General features: G+C 45.9%; 2 protein-coding genes across 6 annotated transcripts in view; one reads left to right on the plus strand and one right to left on the minus strand.

Moving 5' to 3' along the window:
* The window catches only part of Casq2 (calsequestrin 2), a 61,051-nt gene extending 59,053 nt beyond the window's left edge, over nt 1-1,998 (plus strand). Inside the window, exon 11 of the mRNA XM_055628164.1 lies at nt 223-1,998. Coding sequence (XP_055484139.1) covers nt 223-453 — 231 coding nt within the window. The 3' untranslated portion in view covers nt 454-1,998. The remainder of the gene's footprint in view (nt 1-222) is intronic.
* Nucleotides 1,999-5,689: 3,691 nt separating this feature from the next.
* The window catches only part of Vangl1 (VANGL planar cell polarity protein 1), a 50,427-nt gene continuing 37,908 nt past the window's right edge, over nt 5,690-18,208 (minus strand). For 3 of the 5 annotated variants that reach the window (XM_055628480.1, XM_055628490.1, XM_055628470.1), the window contains 2 exons: nt 16,877-17,111; nt 10,236-13,129 (listed from right to left, as the gene is read on the minus strand). In XM_055628480.1, coding sequence (XP_055484455.1) covers nt 12,869-13,129; nt 16,877-17,111 — 496 coding nt within the window. In that variant the 3' untranslated portion in view covers nt 10,236-12,868. Of the gene's footprint in view, nt 6,379-10,235; nt 13,130-16,876; nt 17,112-18,208 lie in introns of those variants that run through there. The other 2 variants (XM_055628510.1, XM_055628500.1) reach the window with 2 other exon arrangements.

The following is an 18,208-nucleotide window of genomic DNA, read 5'->3' on the forward strand; positions in this document are numbered from 1 at the left end:
TCGTATTCTCTTGGGTAGAATACATATTTCCTTTACTGTGTTGAAACAGAATACTGCATAAGATGGTTCTGCAGCTTGGCCTTTCCATCTGTCTATCTGTAGACATTCCTGGTAGGTGTGAGAATCTCAGAGGCCCACTCAACACAGCTACCCAGAACACTGTGATATCAACCCTCAACCTCCATCCATTTACTCATTGGCTCATCCTGCCCCTCACTGCAGGCTGATAGCGTCTGGATGGAGATCCCAGACGATGATGATCTGCCCACAGCGGAGGAGCTGGAAGACTGGATTGAGGATGTGCTTTCTGGGAAGATCAACACTGAAGATGATGACAATGAAGAAGATGATGATGATGGTGATAATGACAATGATGACGAGGATGAGGATGATAATTCTGATGATGAGGATAATGATGACAGCGATGATGATGATGATGACGATGATGAATAGCTCCAGCCCCAGGTGGTTCTAATGAGAACTACATCACAACTACCCCCTCCCATACAGACAGCTCAAGGGGGCAGGGAGCAGTGGTGCCCACACCCAGTGACCTCTTTTCCTTTCTCTAGCATCTTTTTCTATATTCTGTCCTCAGCAGGAGTGGTGCATTTCAGTGAATGCCTTTCTAAACTCAGCAGTCCCCCTCAGCAGGGACAGAAGGGGTGTGATTCCCATGCTGATTTCTTTTAACCGTGGAGGAACAAACAGCTCTTGTTCTTTGCTAGACCATCTCGGGTCAAGGAATTCTGGGAGTCTGGGGGACAGCCTGATACCTCTACTCAAGTTTACTTACTGTCTTTGATTCTGATGGTGAGTTCACCAGCAGGGAGTGGCTTTCTAATCAGAGCCCAGGAAGGCCATATGATTATTCAATTCAGTCCCCCAAACCTAGAACTTCTGTGAACTCAGACTCAAGCCTTTGGATGGCTACGAGAACTCCTTGAAATGTGTGGGCATCACCAAATGTGTGGGCATCACCATCATTTCTGGAATAGGATGCTCTGTTTGTGTCACTTAGCTCTATGAACATCCCATCAACTGGCAAACCTCATATATTCACCAGCTGTAAGCGAGGAAAGAGGCTGAAAGATAGATAAAAGGCTTTTCATTTTTCTGATGTAGATTGTTTAGGTCTCTGAATGGGTCTGCTGGCTGCCTAGGGTGAGCTGGGAACTGAATGCCCCCTCTCTGTTCCCGCTAGTGAGCTGTCCCATTCTGAGTTAAAATTGCTTTATCCAATGGTCAATTAACTCTCCATTCATCAGCACTCCCATAGTTGACCAGGGCAGTGATAATTAAAGTTCATGATGCCCTGAGGCACTGAGATAAATGATCCCCAAGTGCCTTTTGAATTGTCTGGAAATAACATTGTGCTTGGTAGTTTTAGTTGCTAAGTGTTCTAATTTATTTTTGAAATCTGTTAACATGGAGAAGACCCTGTATGGTTTTGTTTTTGAAATTGGGGCAGTCCTTTTCTGGAATAGCAATAAGCTAATGGGCATTAAACTCATGTTTTGAAAAGATTGAGGCTATCTGGATAACCCTACCCTGGTCCTTTAGTGTTTGGTTTTGCCTGGCTCCAGTTCTGCCTTCCGCCCCTTTCCTTTCCATGATGAGCATGTCACTGTGTCTCTCAGCTCTCTACATGTTTCCAGGCACTCTCATCCATGCCCAGCAATGACCACCTGTGTGTTAATGACCTCCACTATGACTCTCTAACATGGATCTTTGGTCTTTGACCTTGGCCTTTGACCCACTTGCATGCTAGCTGAGAACTTCAAATTCAACACAATAAAGCCTGAACCCATTCCCTTTTCCCCTCTAAACTTGTCCTTTTCATGAAGTCCCAACATGGATGAGTACCATCACTATCTATGTAATTGTCTAGGTGACTGAAAGTGTCTCAGTCACCTTTGTTCCCATTGGGTGCCCACCCACGGTCACAGTACTTCTCATTGAAATGATAATACATTGCATAGTCATCCTTCCATTAAATACAGGCTTTAAGAGACAAGACATTGACTTATCTTTGTATTCCAGCACTTGGTACTTTGCCAATCACAAAGCAGATCTTATTTATTGAGTCATTATGTGAACAACTGGTCAACCATAGCAGCTGTCATTGCTCAGCTTACAGGTAGGAAAGCTTACAGGGCACATTAGGTGCCTCATGCCTTACTAGGTAGCTTCTGTTGCCATAACAGATATTTGAGAGAAACAACTTAAAAGAGGGGATTTTACTTGAGCTCCCAATATCAGTGGTTTCGGTTTAAGATCTGCTGCCTCCATTGCCTGGGGCCGGAGTTAGGGGGGAAGAACACCATGGCATCAGCATCTTGTAGCAGAGGCAGCTGCTTGCCTCACTGCAATCAGGGATCACAGAGAAAGAGGGAGGGACCAGGATTCCAAACTATCCTTCAGAGCCCCTCCCTCTGGTGAACTACTTTCCAGCCTTCTAATAGTTCATGTAATTATGATCTCATCTGTGGGCCAAGGTGAGGTTAGTCCCCTCATAATCCAGTCACCTCTCAAAGCCCCACCTCTGAATATAGCTGCGTTGGGGACTGAGTTTTTAATACATTAGTTTTTAAAGATGTTTACATTCATAACAGAACAGAGTGCCACAGTCTGTACGGCCTAAGCAACAAAAGCCTGCCTTCCCATGGTTTAATCCAATGTCAAGTTGCCAACTCTGTTGGTTCCTTCTGAGGGCTCTTTTCCTGGCTTCTCAGTTTGCTTGCACATGGTAGATAGATAGATAGATAGATAGATAGATAGATAGATAGATAGATGATCTACAACAGTAGATAGATGATTCCCTTCTGAAAGGATACCTGTCCTGTCAAATTAAGGTCCTGACGTTAGGACTTTATTTAACTTTAATTATCACCTAAAAGGGCCTTGCCTTCGAAAACACGATTTTGGGGGTGGACAATTCAGTTTATAATGCAAGACCTCAATATCATTTTCTCCACTTATAAAACCAAGCAGGTTGAGCTGTGTTCCATCCACCCAAGCCCAGTCACAGCTCAGGCAAACTCTTGGGGAGGTGATTGTCCCACAAAGTCTCTGATGCTAAACTTTCAAGGAGTGGGTTGTGAACATGGTCTGTTTCTCAGCCCAGGAAGCTCTGATGTCCCTGTACTAGGGTCCCTGGGAGTCCAGCTGGCTCTGCCTGGACAGTGCTGGTCAGTGAGTAGTCTAAAGCCCTCCAAACTGATATGGTTGAGCATTTTGTTCTTTAGCCCAGAGCACGATGCTTAGTGCCTTACATATGTTATCACCGATAATCCCGACAGCAGATTAGAAGTTACGTCTGGTTATTGTCCTTAATACAGCGAGACATAGAGGGCTCAACCAACCTCTCAGGATTACACAAACACTCTGAAGGGTCATAGCTACAACTACATTTTATACTTAAAAGGATTTACATTAAGGACCAGAACATTGCATTCTTTTTCTCTCAGAGCATGTCCGAAGATGGACGCAATTTCCAGGAACTCTTTTTATTGCTTGAACCCATTTATCTTCCCATTCTGAGCTCGTAATCAACTCAGATGAAACTAGAAATGTGGGCTAATGAAAAACACAAGGTCTTCTATTCGTTTGAAAAGGAAGAGTAAGACACAGCATATTATCTGGGACAAAGACTCCCTTTCAGTATTTCTTGATGAAATGTCATCTCAGAACTTGCAAGAGCTTGTTTTTTTTTTTTCTAGAAGGAATTCTGACCTTTCCAGTCTTCATGTTTGTCACCCCGTGAGGAGCCGTTACTGTCTTCTGTGCTGACCACACGTCATCTCACCTTTATTGGTACGGGTTTCTCACATATAGGTCTGATAGCAACCTTAGAGGAAAGACCGGCTTACTCTTTTCTACTCTACCCAAATTTGGGTAGGCAATCGGTAAATCTTGACAGCTTTGTAAGCATGGTATAAACTGACCTCCGTGGCTATTATCCCTATTAAGAATACACAAAAGTAAACCTAATGTTTACTGGAAGTAAATCTTAACCAAAAAGCTTTTGGCAGCATGGTTTCAGCTGTTGGGATTGGCTTAGGATTGCCGGTTACTAGAGAAACAGGACCGCAGATCCTCTTCAGCTTGAGAAGGATATCTGCAGTGTAGGAAGATGTTTTCCCTCAAGTGAGAGAAGTCCTCCAGAAACATAACCTTCCTTTCTAAGGGACATAGCAGCAGCCTGGGAAGGGCATGGAAGTGTCACACCATCTGGGAATGGGATGACCACAACCTCCTAGCAGACAGAAATATTTGCAGGCTGGATTAAGAGGAAGAGGCTTTGGAATCAATGCGGTTATTTTAACAATCTGAACTCTTTGGAGATAACTACAGGTCAGAGTGATAACCCTGGGAATGCCATCAGCTCCTAACAGTCCTTCTATGCAATCATGCACAGTCAGTTAGTAGTCAGTACTTTGGTGTTGAGTACATTTGGTGCTCTCCTCCATTCACCCACTCATTTAAAAGGTATAGCCTTTTTAATAGTCTATATTTAATAGGCTCCTATGCTTTGTTGCATACATATTAAGGAAAGCAAGAATGAGTGAGTTATAAATGGAGCAGCTGAGCAGAGAGGCAAAGGAGGAAGAGAGTTTGAAATGTCCAGCTTCAGCTCTGAAAAAAAAAAATGCATCTTCCTATTTCCTGAAATAGTATGAGGTCTCATAGCCCAGAAACACATTATGGCATTGACTTAGACAGTAAAGCCAAAAGTCAGCTATAATTTGGATTTTCCACGGCAGCATGAGCCTGTGTAACTAGAGGATGCCCGCATGGCATACTAGCACTAATAGTGAATAGGCTCCTCTCTCCTAAAGCTGAAATCCTGCCTGGGCACTCAGCTGCCAGCAGGTCCTGCCTCTGGCAGGATTTACCTACTGCTCTCCTGATGTCTTCATCAGGATGTTTCCACTCTTTAGTATAATTGTTTGTCGCAAAACTCAACATTCTACATCCTGGTAAGGACTGAAAGAAAAAAGAGTTTTTGGTTCCTATCTGCATGTGGCTTAGATTTTTTTTTTCAGCAGAGTTTGCTGTGAACTTATGAACTGTGAGCATCTGGGCCGATGGCCCAAGGAAATAGCTTATCTTTAATCTATACGATGAGTATCTCTGAGTCAATTGCTTTCTCTGATCCCTGTCCATGCAACTGGTAAGAATTTGTGTGCTGCAAACATTCCATGCAAGTGAAGGGTAGCTGAGCGCAGAAGCAGAAAACATCAACTTTCTTCATCAAGAACTCTGCTTCCCTCATCTCAAGTAAGTCAACGGTTTCAAACCAATTACCAAGGTAAAATGAATTACCAAACACAACTGACTATACACCTTTTAGGATAAGACGGTTCCCTTCTATTTTCCTTGTCTCAAATGTTTTTCACTTGATTTACTCAAAAGGTTGGCTTCTCTCCAGGTTTTAGGGCCTAAGGATTTCATCTTTTGCTATGCATTCACTTAGAATTTTCCTCCACATAAAGTGATCAGCAAATGTTCGTTTTATTATGGTGATCATTGCCCTTTCTCCTCTATCACAACTCACTTGATTTTCATAGAAACATATGTGATTGCCAGAAAATCAAATCGAGACCGAAAACATTCCTCAAAAAGTAGAGAGAACTTAAAACCAAAATAGTCACAACAGAAAGGAAGACAGGATACAACTTGGGGTCTCAATTTATTTTCCAAGCTTATAGCATATGTAATGTGTAAAATGCTTCATAGTTCATTAGGAAGGGGGGAGGGCAGTGATGGAGGACCCAAAAGAAACCCAAATAACATTGGATATTAGGTACAGTCTGTCCAATGAGACCCCAGCCTGTTACCAACATCATGATAGGGCATTCCATTCAACAAACCTTAGCGACACAGAGGGACTTGTGCATACACCGACGAGTCATGTAATTCATTTCCTTACATGTTCAGAGACGTCCAGTTAGGGTGTACCACCCATTCAATGCAGCAGCATACATCCAGACATCTTCTGACTCTAAGCGCAGGCTAGGCCAAAACTGTCCCTCCTGGTTTCAAAGCGTAGCATTAACGATTCAAAAAGAACGTGGTCCCTGGCCACCTACTCTGTATTGTTGACTCTACCAGATGAGGACAGATGGTGGGTTCAGAATCCAGAGACGAGAATACCTGCTCACAAAAGCAACCGTCAGATGACCTCTCCCCTAAGGCCCGGCCCAGGCATTTCTCGTCCTTACCGGAGTTCAGGTCATTTTCCCGGTGCGACAGTGTCTGTCACTGTTGCGTCCTTGCGGGTGTCCTGCACTCCGTGAAGTAGTTGCTCTCGTCTGTGGCCACTTGAAAATGAACTTTGGTTAAGCAGGTCATAATTTTGGGATTCCAGGAGATCTGGAAATTTAAAGCATAGAGTAAACATCATAAAAAATGAGACATTAACATCAGATTTTCTTGTGCCCCCATTTGAAGGAAGAGTGACCATGCTAAATGACTACTCCTTTGTCTGTCACGGAGGCACAGCAGCACCTGAAAGCAGCGGCCACATGTCCTTTCCCGGCTCCTACGATGGAAGTGGCATGCTCCTGGCTACATTACTTTTAACGCAAATTGAACTAAACTTGCCACTGTGGTTCAGGGGTCTGAAAGTCATAACTATTTCTCTGGGGGAAGGTCTGTCATTTGATGTTTTCATAGGTTGTTGGTTTGAAAATGCCTACATCAGCAATTCTCAACCTGTGGATCACCTTTGGGGGGCTGAATAACTTTGACAAGGGGTATCCTAAGACCACTGGAAAATACAGATATTTACATCACAATTCAGAACAGTAACAAAATTACAGTTATGAAGTAGCAACAAAAATAATTTTATGGTTGGGGGCCAGCACAACATGAGGAACTGAATTAAAGGGTCACAGCCTTGGGGAGCTTGAAAACCACTGTCCTACACAAACAAATTCACAGCAAATGCTCTTGGCCATGCCTGAATGCTCAGAGAAACAGAAAGACAGGCAAAGCCAGACAAACTGCATGCTCAAATGCTTTTATCCAAATGCTGGGTCAGGGTCAAAAGAATCCGACTCTCAAGATAAAAGCCTGGGAGAATGTTACATTTGTCCCTGGCAGTTAACACAAAAGTGTCTTTATTTCATCTAGATGAGAACAAGTCATTGGGCTTTCTGAGAAAGCCGCCTTACCTGCACTGGCTCAGGCTTCAGGAATCTCTGCTGTGTTTGGAAACCTCACTCCACAATAATCCAACAGAGATACGCATTTCATAGGTGAAGCAAGTTGGAGAACGTAGGTAGAAATGGGACAGGATGGGCTAAAAGGGACTCAGTGTCACGCTCTAGTTTCATTCCGCAGCTTTTCACTATCTGTCAACCTCTGGGGAGCTCATCTTAACTCCCAGTGCAGTGACAACGTGAACACCAGCCCTCCATCTCCCTCCATCTCCCACTGAAACAGCACAGACAGTGGGATAGAGAACAAACAGGTCTGCTTTTCTTTCCCTCGGCCCCCTGGGTTCTATCATACGTGTACTCTGCCCACAGTCCAAAGGGTAGGTATGGGGAAGTGGGGAGAAGCCGAGCCAGACCAGGGGCCCCAGATCTCCACCCGCCTGACTGGGTGCAGCCAATCTCTTATCCCACCTGAGCTGGGCTGACTTAGCCCTCTCGCCTGAAAAAGCCAGCTGAGGCCCCTATGCCCAAGACCCAAGGGAGTGTCTTGCCCTGGCCAGGTCCAGCAGGGAAAGGCAGACTGGGTTGGAAGCAAATGGAGGTGGCTACTCGAGGTGCGGCTGCAGCAGCCCAAGCCTGGCCCGTTAGGGCTTTCCTGAGGAGAGGACCTTCTTCTGTTGCTCTCAATGGTCAGCCTGGTGGAGAGGCTTCCCACGGGACCAAACCGTATAAACCTCAAGTGAATGAAATGACCTTTCTCCTGAGGAATTCTCCGCCTCAGGCTCCCACTCAAGGTTGCTGTGTGCAGGTCCCTCCTCCACACCCAGAAATGCCAAACTGCTTAGATCATGCTTCTGGGTAGAGTGGGCAGAGGGCTGGGCTCTAAAAGATTGTCTGAAATACGGTTTACCAGCCAAGCTTTCAACCTTCTTTCTCACCTGCAAATATAAGGACCTCTAGGATATGTGGGGAGGGCAAGCTGTGCAGGCCAGTGTCTGATATGTAACACCTGGAGAATATTAGCAACCCTCCTCTTCCTTCCCTTCCTCTAGACCAAAATATAATGCTTTGTCAAAGTAGGGACCCCATTCATTTTCAGTAGAATGATGCCACGATGAAATCTGTCACTCTGCACAATAACCCATAAAAGTTAATAAAAAAGTGTGACCCCAAATCTGGTTTTTTGAGCACCCATTTGATTGAAGCTCAGTAAGGTGGTTTCAATGGAACCAAACTAGTGTCAGCTCATGACCCTGCTGAGTACCATTCAAGAACTGCACTACGGGCTTAAAAAAAAAGGTATGTTTTATTTATAATGGGATATGACAAGGTTACATAGAGGTAAATTCACAGTAGTGATTGTGTTTGTGTGTGTTTGTGTGTGTGTGTAACAAGAGCCATAAAGAGCAAACACTACCCAGAAATACTTTATGCCACTCGATAATCGTAGGGTCTTTGCTACAGGACTCTTTAAATGATCACATGGCCATCTCTGGCAATCCCAATAACTAATAATTGGTTTTGTTTTTTTTTTTTAAGTTACATTAATAAATGTGCTGGAGGCTTCCAAGGTAGTGAAACCTGAGCAGTAAACTCCATGGAGTTTGTACTCTTTTTTGTCTATTTCTTGCTGTTTGCAGGTCATAGAGGTCCTTATACAAGAAGAAAAAAATTAGTGAGCAGGCCACCACCGGGTGACAACAGGCTCCCACAGACATCTCCTTGGGGAGAAGCCAGCATAAGGAATAGAGGAGAGTACAGACATAAGCCAGCCCCGAGGAACTCTCTTCAACAGAGATGGAAACCCTCCCAGGCCCAGCCACATGTACATGCAGAGATGACACACATACCGTCTTGTCACTGTTCGCACAGATGTCATGGTTGCCCACATGCAAACACGCCTACCTAGCAACCCACACTCAGAGAAATATAAGTGAGAACAATCATCCACACTCAGGGCCAGGGATGAAGAGGGCAAACCGGGGAATCTGCTTTGTTGTTTCACTGGGTCAACGATTGTCAGTGAGGAGGCATGAGTAGTCAATTTCCGTGAGTCCAATATGTTGGTAGTAGCTACACACAGAGCTCTGTGCTGTTCAGTTTTGTGTCAACATGACACAAGCTAGAGTCACCAGAGAGAAGGGAGACTCAATTGAGAAAATGCCCTCCTAACATCTGTTTGCAGAGGCAGGCCTGTAGAGCATTTTCTTAATTAGTAATCCATGGAGGAGGTCCCAGCCCACTGTGGGTGGGGTCACCTCTGGGCTTTTTAGTGCTGGGTGTTGTAAGAAAGCAGGCTGAGCAAGCCATGAGGAGCGAGCCAGTAAGCAGCACCCCTCCATGGTCTCTGCATCAGCTCCTGCCTCCAGGTTCTGGCACTGTCTGAGTTCCTGTGCTGACCTCCTTTGGTGATGAACTGTGATGTGGAAGCATAAAATACATAGACCCTTCCCTCCCCTGTTGCTTTGGTCATGGGGTTTCATCACAGCAGCAATGACCTTTACTAAGACAAGCTGTTACATTTAATCCACCCACTCCAGGTGATGACATAGACAGTAGAACTACCACCTCTGACTCAGGGGGTGGCAAGAGCAAGCACCATGAGCCTTTCTAAGACTCACCAGCATGGCCAATCTCCCCACTCATCAGGAAGTCCCACGCTCCTAACAAGGACTCGCAATGACACAAATGTACCCAGGCCACTGGCTTCACACTCTCTGCTGTAGAGAATCTGTCTTCTTGCAGATCTCAGAAGGGACAGTCAGAGGAACAAAGGAAGGTGATAATTGTTGGGGGAAAAAGATGGCTAAGCATTTTCTCTGGGGCTTACTTTATAAATTTTAGCTAGGTTTTGACTCCATGGATAATCGAAGAATGAATGCGCCTTATAACCTTTAAAATCTATTCTGACTTCTTGAACATTCCATTCATGGACTATTAAAGACTGCCTTTTTTTTTTTTTTTTTTTTTTTTAAAGCACATACTTCCGAACAAAAGTTGTCTGCTTTTGTAAATAATGAAAATCACCAAGGAGAAGAAAGCAATATCAGACTACACTCTTCACTGAGTTCTTTCACATTTAATGTTAGAATTTTAATAACTTAGGTTTAAAGTTATAAGGAAAAAAAATCTATAAACATTCAAGGTAATGGAATCCTGTGTCCTCTAATAGGCTCATGCATCGTGCTAGCTGTAGGGCACGATTTACATTCTTTAAAAAGAGCAGGCTATTGAGGGTCCAATAAATGAAATAAAAATTTATTGTCTTCAGTTGTGTGATGCAGCTTTCTGCAACTTTACATTTCTTTTACAAAATATCATTCACATGGTTCCCACTTCCACTCAGGCTGTTAAGATCCTGGGCACACAAGAACTTTAGGATCCTGCCTTTAATTTTGTTTTTCTTTGGGGAAAGAATTGATACAAACTTAGCATTTTGAAAAAAAAAATCAATATTCAATTTACAACCCAAACAATAATTTCAGGAAGTCTGAGATTCTCCTATGCAAACCAGAGGGAGAAGGGTCAGGAGAAAAAAAAAAAAAAACAAATAAATTAATTCCTTAATTTAAAATTTAAACCTTTCTTTGCCCTGTTGGGCACGCACATGCCAACGCATGACTCCAATTTAACCCCTTCAAAAGACCCGTTAATTTAAGACAGGATTGGAAGCACGGTGTTTTAAAACACCATTGAGTAGTGTTGCTTTTAACGCTACATTATCACACTCTGGCACTTGGCGACCTCGTGGCGTTAGTGGTGGAGCGGCTGCTCTGCGGCATTCCCCTCCACACACAGCCAGTCTCTCACGGGCTGCCCACCCCTTACCTTCTCTCCTAAAATATTTCCTGAGAAAGACATCATGAGGAACTTCCAGTTGGAAGGGACCTGAAGGGAAGAGCTAAGACCAGAGCACCAAGGCTACACTAGGTTGTCTCAGATGGAGCCACGCGGTTGACATGCGGCATCCTGGCTCCGTACCTTGTCCATGGATTCGCCTTCCTTCCCGGACACAACTTTCCGAGCCAAAAGTCAATCCAACGAAGAGTAATGCTGGCTTTTCTAAGTATCACAAATATCCTAAGCCAATTTGGATTTTTTTTTTTTTAAGTGAGAGACAAAATAGTATGGTCTGTTGGGGTGCATACACAGGAAGGGTACGGGAGCATTGATATTGGGCATGGTGACAGTGTCCTCCTTTTCTGAAACAAGGTCACTGCAGCTGGGAAAAGAAAGAGTGAGGACTTTGTGAAACATCGCTTCAGATGGAGGAAGGCGGACAGACCAGGGCAGCCCATTTCAAAGTGTCAGGGCATAGGTCTTCGGACACTCCCTTGCACTGTCCTCTCAAACCAGCTACAAAACATGCAGACAGAAGGGGCCTCCTAGACTGCAACACTGATCCCTATTCTCCCTTTCCCCAGTTCTGCAGCATCCCTTTTTCCTCTCTTCCTGACTAATAATTAAGGGCAATTTGTACAGCAAGGGCAGAGCGACCCTTTTCCTTTCGGTAAGTTGCACAGTGGCGGTGGTGGTCACAAACCACGGGGATGGGACAGCAGTAGTTGCCAGGGTGATGGGCATTGTTTGGTTTCCCGTGGCAGGGCAGCTTGGCACATGAGCTTTGTGAGGGCTTGTCTCCCTGGGAAACTGGATGGCTCCAAGGGGCACCTGCCAACTGGGAGTCACAGTGTTGGTCTCCCCTGGTTTGCGAGAAGCAGGGCTAAGGGGAACTAGGTGGATGGGGTTCTTGCTGAGGCTTAAAAGGGGCGCTGCAGCTGAATGGCTCCCCAGGGTCATACCCCACTTCTCCAGAGAAAGACTGTGGGAGGGGCTGAGGCTGTGCAAAGAGCTTGAGGGTATACATGGAAGGGCAAGTCCCTGTCAGTCTTGAGGGCCCAGCTAGCCTGGCCAGGGCTGCCCACCAGGCAGGGCTGTGGTTGGTCCCATGCTCAGGAGAGTGGACTAGAGTGGAGCCCAGGTAGGCAATCCGGCCTAGGAAGGGCTACCTGCCTCAGGCCAAAAGGAACAGGGCCAGAAACAGGGCAGGCAGGGCTCTCTCTCTCACTCTGGAAAATGAAAAAGCAAATCACTTAGCAGCTGCAAACCGCCAGTGCACATTTTCTGTTAGGCTCTTATCAGAATCTAAGGCAACAAAGAACAAAGACTCAGGCGTGTGGACATTTCCTGGACTGCCCACCACTCCCCAGGGTGGTGTAGTGATATGGATAATTACATGTACAAACACACATGTGGCTGTGTAGTGTCTGGTCTCCTGAAGCAGAAAACAGTGAGTCCCCTAGAATCTATAAGGGGACACCAGAAAGATAGGGGGATGTGGTACTGGGCCATAGGCAGGGACCAGTTGTAAGGCGAGGCTCCCGAGGACACAGCAGCTACACTTTGGTTTTCAGCTGTTGCAGAAACTCCAGGGAACAGCTTCTTCAGAAGTTCCATTTATTAAAGTAAGAAGTCGCCAGCTGCTCGTCAGGGTGGACATCACTTGATTCTTTTCCAATAAAGTGCAGACGGTCGAAGGATACTGGTCTATCCTCTGCCAGTTTCAGTCAGCATTGAAGAATAAAAAAAAAAAAGTCTTTATAAAAGAACTTCCCCCTGGACATACATATACATATATATATATAAAATCTATCTATATATTCTTCTTTTGTTTTTTTCACAAAGCCACAAGTATAGAACTTTTAAACGGATGTCTCAGACTGTAAGCGAAGAACGAACTTGTGAGATTTGGGGTCTATGAACTCTTCAGAGAGTACGATGAACGGGATTTTCTTCACATTGACCACGAGGCTGAAGTCCAAGCATTTGAGGACAAAAACAATTCCATCCCGTAACCCGTTCGTCACAGCCTCGTCACTAATAAGTCTCCACTGTGTCGACAGCCAGCGATCTTTGTCATACTGCAAGGTGGGGCCCGCATTGAGGTATCGTTCAAGGAAAGCCTGAAAACCAAGGAAGAACATCAGGGAAGCGCCAAGGGCTGCTGTGCTTCATGGCCAGGGGCCATCTTTCCTATCCCTGGGAAATGTTATCCGACCACACCTTAGACCCGAGTTCTGCTAAGCACGCTGAAGCTGCGCGAGACCCTCTCTGAGGGGAGAAAGACTCCTCAGACCACTTACTGCATTTTTCTCTTTTGCAACCAGAGGGTGAGGTGAGGTGAAGGAAGCAGCCTAACTGCTCATGCTTGTCAGAAGCCGCTGCTGACATAAATGCCACTTGGAGACACAGGCACCTCCACCCACCATAGCAAAAGATTCTTGAGGGTGGACTGAGCACCTGGCTCGGAGGAGTCATCACTGAATCTGAGGCAGACATCAGGACACGCTCTACCACCTGCTGGCTGCGTGCCTTTGCTCAGTCTTGTGCCCTCTCTCCGGGCAGAGACTACTGGACCTCACTCACTGGGCTGCCAGGAGGTGGGAACGTTCAGTTTGCACAAGGCACTCACAGCTCCAGTGGGCTCATTGCACGGTGGCTATTTTACACAGAACTGATGCCGGTGCTGCCCTGTCTAGAGATGGCCAGACCCGATGTCCCCCTCCACTCTTCTGAGCTCTCACTCCAGGGATACCAAACAAGCCAAAGCTCTCTGATTCCACTACATCCTCTCATGTGCCATTCATTCCTCCTGCCGAGCTCTGCTGCCCAAATTCCTCTCTTGCCCTTCCCATCTTACACTATCTCCCTGAACCTCTCAAACGGCTTGACACATTCTTTTGCAGAAGCTCCTGAAATCACCGGGATGGTGTCATACGTCACTTCCTGAACTATCATGACTTGCTGCCCACTCCCCACCAGGCTTCACACGTGCTGAGGGTAAGAACTATGTCACCACTGTTTTCTAATCTGTCTGGCATAGAATTAAATACATAAATCGGTTTAGTCGAGAGAAAGAAGGAACAGATGATATACAATGAAAAACACTGGCATGTATTCATCTGGTCCTGGGCCGAGGTCATTTTGGGTTTTCAAGCAGTCCTCTTTCGTAACTCCTCCACTCTGCAGCTCAGTGCAAGCAGCTGTAGCCATGGCAATAGGCACAGAAGAAGGTGCTTTGACTCATGTAACTTAATTCAAATGTGTGTCAACAGACAAGAGGTTATGCACGTCTACGGATCTGGTGGAATCAGGAGCAGCTATTCGAGGGAAGGGAGCTGAAGCTTCGTGAGCCAGGTCTGCGTGTGTGGAATGAAGGAGCCAAGACGCTTTGAGCAAGGAAAGCAGGTTATCAAAATACAGATGTTTCTAATATCAAAGCATTCCTGCCTTAAAAACTAGAATGCAGACACAGTTGAAAGAACATACAGCAACCAACCTCAGCAAAAACTGTAGGGAGTGTGTGTGTGTGTGTGTGTGTGTGTGTGTGTGTGTGTGTGTGTGTGGTGTAGTGGGGAAAAACAGTGTTTTATTATTTTTTTTCCTCAAAATTTGTTTTTGATTTTTGTTTTGGGTTTCTAATTACTTCATTTGTTTGTTTACTCTGCACGTATGTATGTGCGTATGCACACACATGCATGCTATGATATCTATGTAGTTGGAAAACAACTTTGGAGTCAGTTCTCTACTCCAGCATATAGATTCTGGGACTTGCACTCAGGTTTGGCGGCAAGCTCCTTTATCCAAAGAGCCATCTCACCAGCTCAAGTTTTGTTTTTGTTTGTTTGTTTGTTTGTTTCTAAGAAGGGTTCTGCTAGCTAGCCCAGGTTGGACTAGAACTTACTACATGGCCCAGGGTAGCCCTGAACTCATGATCCTTTTGCCTCAGCCGCCCAAGCCTTGTGATTGTAGTCATAAGCTACCACAACCAGGTGAAAACATAACTTCCTACATTAGACTTTTCTTAAGAAAGCGTAAGTCTTCAACAGATGATATACTATAGCATGCTAGACACTCTTTCACTTGTAAATGATTGCCAGTTTGGAATATTAAATATTAAATATTTAATATTAATATTAATAAATATTTATTAATAATATTCATTATTAATATTAAATATTAAATAGAATATTCGGGGGGTGGACAGCCCACCTTTAATGGAGAGTTGTGCCTACAGGTAGTAATTGAAAAGCTGGTTCTAGGCTGCTCCTCATAGAGCAAAATCTGATGTTCACACCTCATAGAAAATGCCACGACATCTGCATGTACCCTGCAGACGTCTGTCCTTTAGGATGCGTCATGTCTCGGTGGCTTGCGATACCTTCGACACTGTGACGCTAAGTAGCTGCTACGCTGTGCTGTTTAGGGGACAGTGACAGGAGTGTGCACACCCGCTCAGTGGGGCAGGAAAGTGTGTCTACATGTTCAGTGCGGGGATGCATGTTTCCACCCACGGCCGGCAGACTCCACATATGTGGGACCTGTGGATACCGAGCTCACAACGGACCTGACTGTGTTAGAGAATTTTCCTGGTTGAGGGACTGCTGAGTCAAAGAAATGGAAAACCTAACAGTTTCTCTCTGGATATTTCTACATGGCTTTTCCAGGCCGGTAGTGCTGACCCCTGTGGGAAGTATAAGAATTAGATGTCTTCGGGACAAAGCTATCAAATGTTCCACGGGCACCATGCCAAGGCCATTCATGCTTTCATGAGACGTATATGCTTTTTAGCTTCCTTTATCATTATTTCTTACACAACAACCCCATCAAGCAGATATCCCTATACATGGCATGAATCAAGTACAAAAAAACCTGTGCACTGCTACAAACCAACTAAGTGGTTCGGGTGAGAATCTGAACATCCGATGCAGCCACCTTTTCCCTCTTGGCCATTGTCCCGCATTAAATAGCATTGATGGATACTGTAATATCTATCCCTAAAAACATACTAATGCCATCATCTGAAAGACAGTTCCATAAAAACAAATTCTACAACACCCAAAATGGTGACATCATTTCTACCGAAAACCAACAGCTGTTTAGTCGGACTTTGTCAAATGACAGGTATGACTTCTAACATATCATCACATGAATTAACATGAGGTATGAAGAACAGCCTCAATTTACAGGTCAGGAAACTGAGGCAGAGTACCAAAGCCAGACAGCCAGACAGCTGGTGGAGGGTCCAGGTTACAGGTTAAAATGGGTTGGTTTAGCACAAGCGCCCACCCTAGCCACTACTCTGTCCTGCTGAGAGACCTTCAAAATGGACATTTAAAAAACAATTTAACCCGGCCAGGGAGCTGGTCCGGTGGGTAAAAGGCTTGTTGTACAAGTGTGTGTGAGGATCTGTATTTAGATCCTTAGCGACCCCCCCCCCCAATGGCCATGGCAGTGCCTACTGTCTTCCCGGCGTTGGGGAGACAGAAAAGAGCCCAGGGCTCACTGGCCAGCCAGTCTAGCAGGATCACTGAGTCCCAGGATCAGTGAGACACCCCTGTGTCAACAAATAGGGTGGGTGGGGCTGGAGACCTGGCTCAGCAGTTAAAGAGACCGAGCAGCTCAAGTTTAGTGCCCATTTCAGGAGACGAGCAGTCATCTGTAACTCTACCTCCGGGGACCTAACACGTTCTTCTGGCCTTTGCAGGGGGCGTCCAAACACACACAAGAGATGCTCACACAGAGACACACAAGTACATAGAAATAAAAGACAAGTCTCCAAATGAGGTGGTGAACCACAGAGGAGACACAGGATGCCAGGCGGCTGGCCGAACCTGGGACCTGTCTGCCTACCGGCCCCGGAATCGCACCTTGGGGGTCATGCTGTTGGTGATGCAGAAGGCCAGGTGCTGAAGGATGCTCTCCATGCTGTGGTAGTGCTGCTGCCGTGTGGTGCGGAGGTACTTCTGCAGGGCCCTGGCCATGGAGGGGAAGATGGCCTGAGCTGCCTCTCTGGGGTCCATCACCTCCCCGGGAGCTTTCTGCTGTTCTTCAGCCTGGAGACGCTGGATATGGATGAAGGCTTCTTCTACTGCTACCACCAGTCTGGAAGGAGATTCGGCACAGTGTCAAGGCGGTGCCCATTGCGGGGGAGGGGGGGAGTTGGGGACAATCCGTAGGACTCAGGGAGTCTTTTGTTCACTGCAGCACCCTGGCCTACTACCAACACTGCTATCCCTAGTGGTCCTCCCAGGGGATGAGAAGAACCTGGGAGAAAGAAAAACAACAGCAGAAATAAGATGAGGGTGGAGGTGTGCCTGGGCCTCTCTGTTCTGCCAAAAACAAGCTCAGGAAAGTCACTTCAACCTGTGTTTTGATTTCCCCAATACAAGGTGAGGTAGAAAGACTTCTGGTTCATACACCACTGGGAAGAAGGTGAGAGCATGCAGAAGCAGCAGATGAAGAACCAGAGCTAGGGGAGCTTTCCTTGGGAGAGTGCCTGGCTGTACCACAGAGACCTGGGGTAAATCCTTAGCAGTGCATGGGTAGAGCAAGAGGTCCAGTAAGTCAGGCCGACAAGATGACTCAGGGTAAAGGTGCTTGCTGCCAAGCCTGATAGACTGAATTTGATCCCTGACCCCTGGAACTCTTGTGGTGGAAAGAAAGAACCAATCCCCAAAAGTTGTCCTGATCTCCACATGTGCAATGTGGCACACACAATCACACATACGCACACACGTACACACACACAAACACACAGATGATTTTTTTTTAACTTTTTAAAAAGAAGTTCAACGTCATCCTCAGCTACACAGAGAGTTCAAGGCCTGGTTGGGCTACAAAAAAAAAAGGAAGATAAAGCAGAGCTTCAACCTCCTTGATCTACCCGCCTTTCATAGCCCCCGACAGCAGCTCAGGAAAGGGTTAGGCAGCAGGCACAAGGGAAGCCACCTACGTCACCTTCAGTTAGCATAGGAAACCCTGTGGGTAGGGCTGGCCCCCTCCAAGGGCAGCAGCAGAAGCTGCTGGAAATCTGCTCTAAATGCAAAGGCCCAGGCTCCAGCTCCAGCCCCACAGACCTTAAGCTTTGTGAGTGGGCCTGGGGCCAGTGATGAGTGTTTAGAGGTACGTCTGGTGGTGATGACACACAAAGTCTGAGACACGCGAGAACAAAGTGGACTGTAAACATTCACACAGGTCAT

The sequence above is a fragment of the Psammomys obesus genome, unplaced genomic scaffold, assembly GCF_907164565.1.
Source record: "Psammomys obesus unplaced genomic scaffold, mPsaObe1.curated_primary_1811, whole genome shotgun sequence".
In the NCBI taxonomy this organism is placed as follows: domain Eukaryota; kingdom Metazoa; phylum Chordata; class Mammalia; order Rodentia; family Muridae; genus Psammomys; species Psammomys obesus.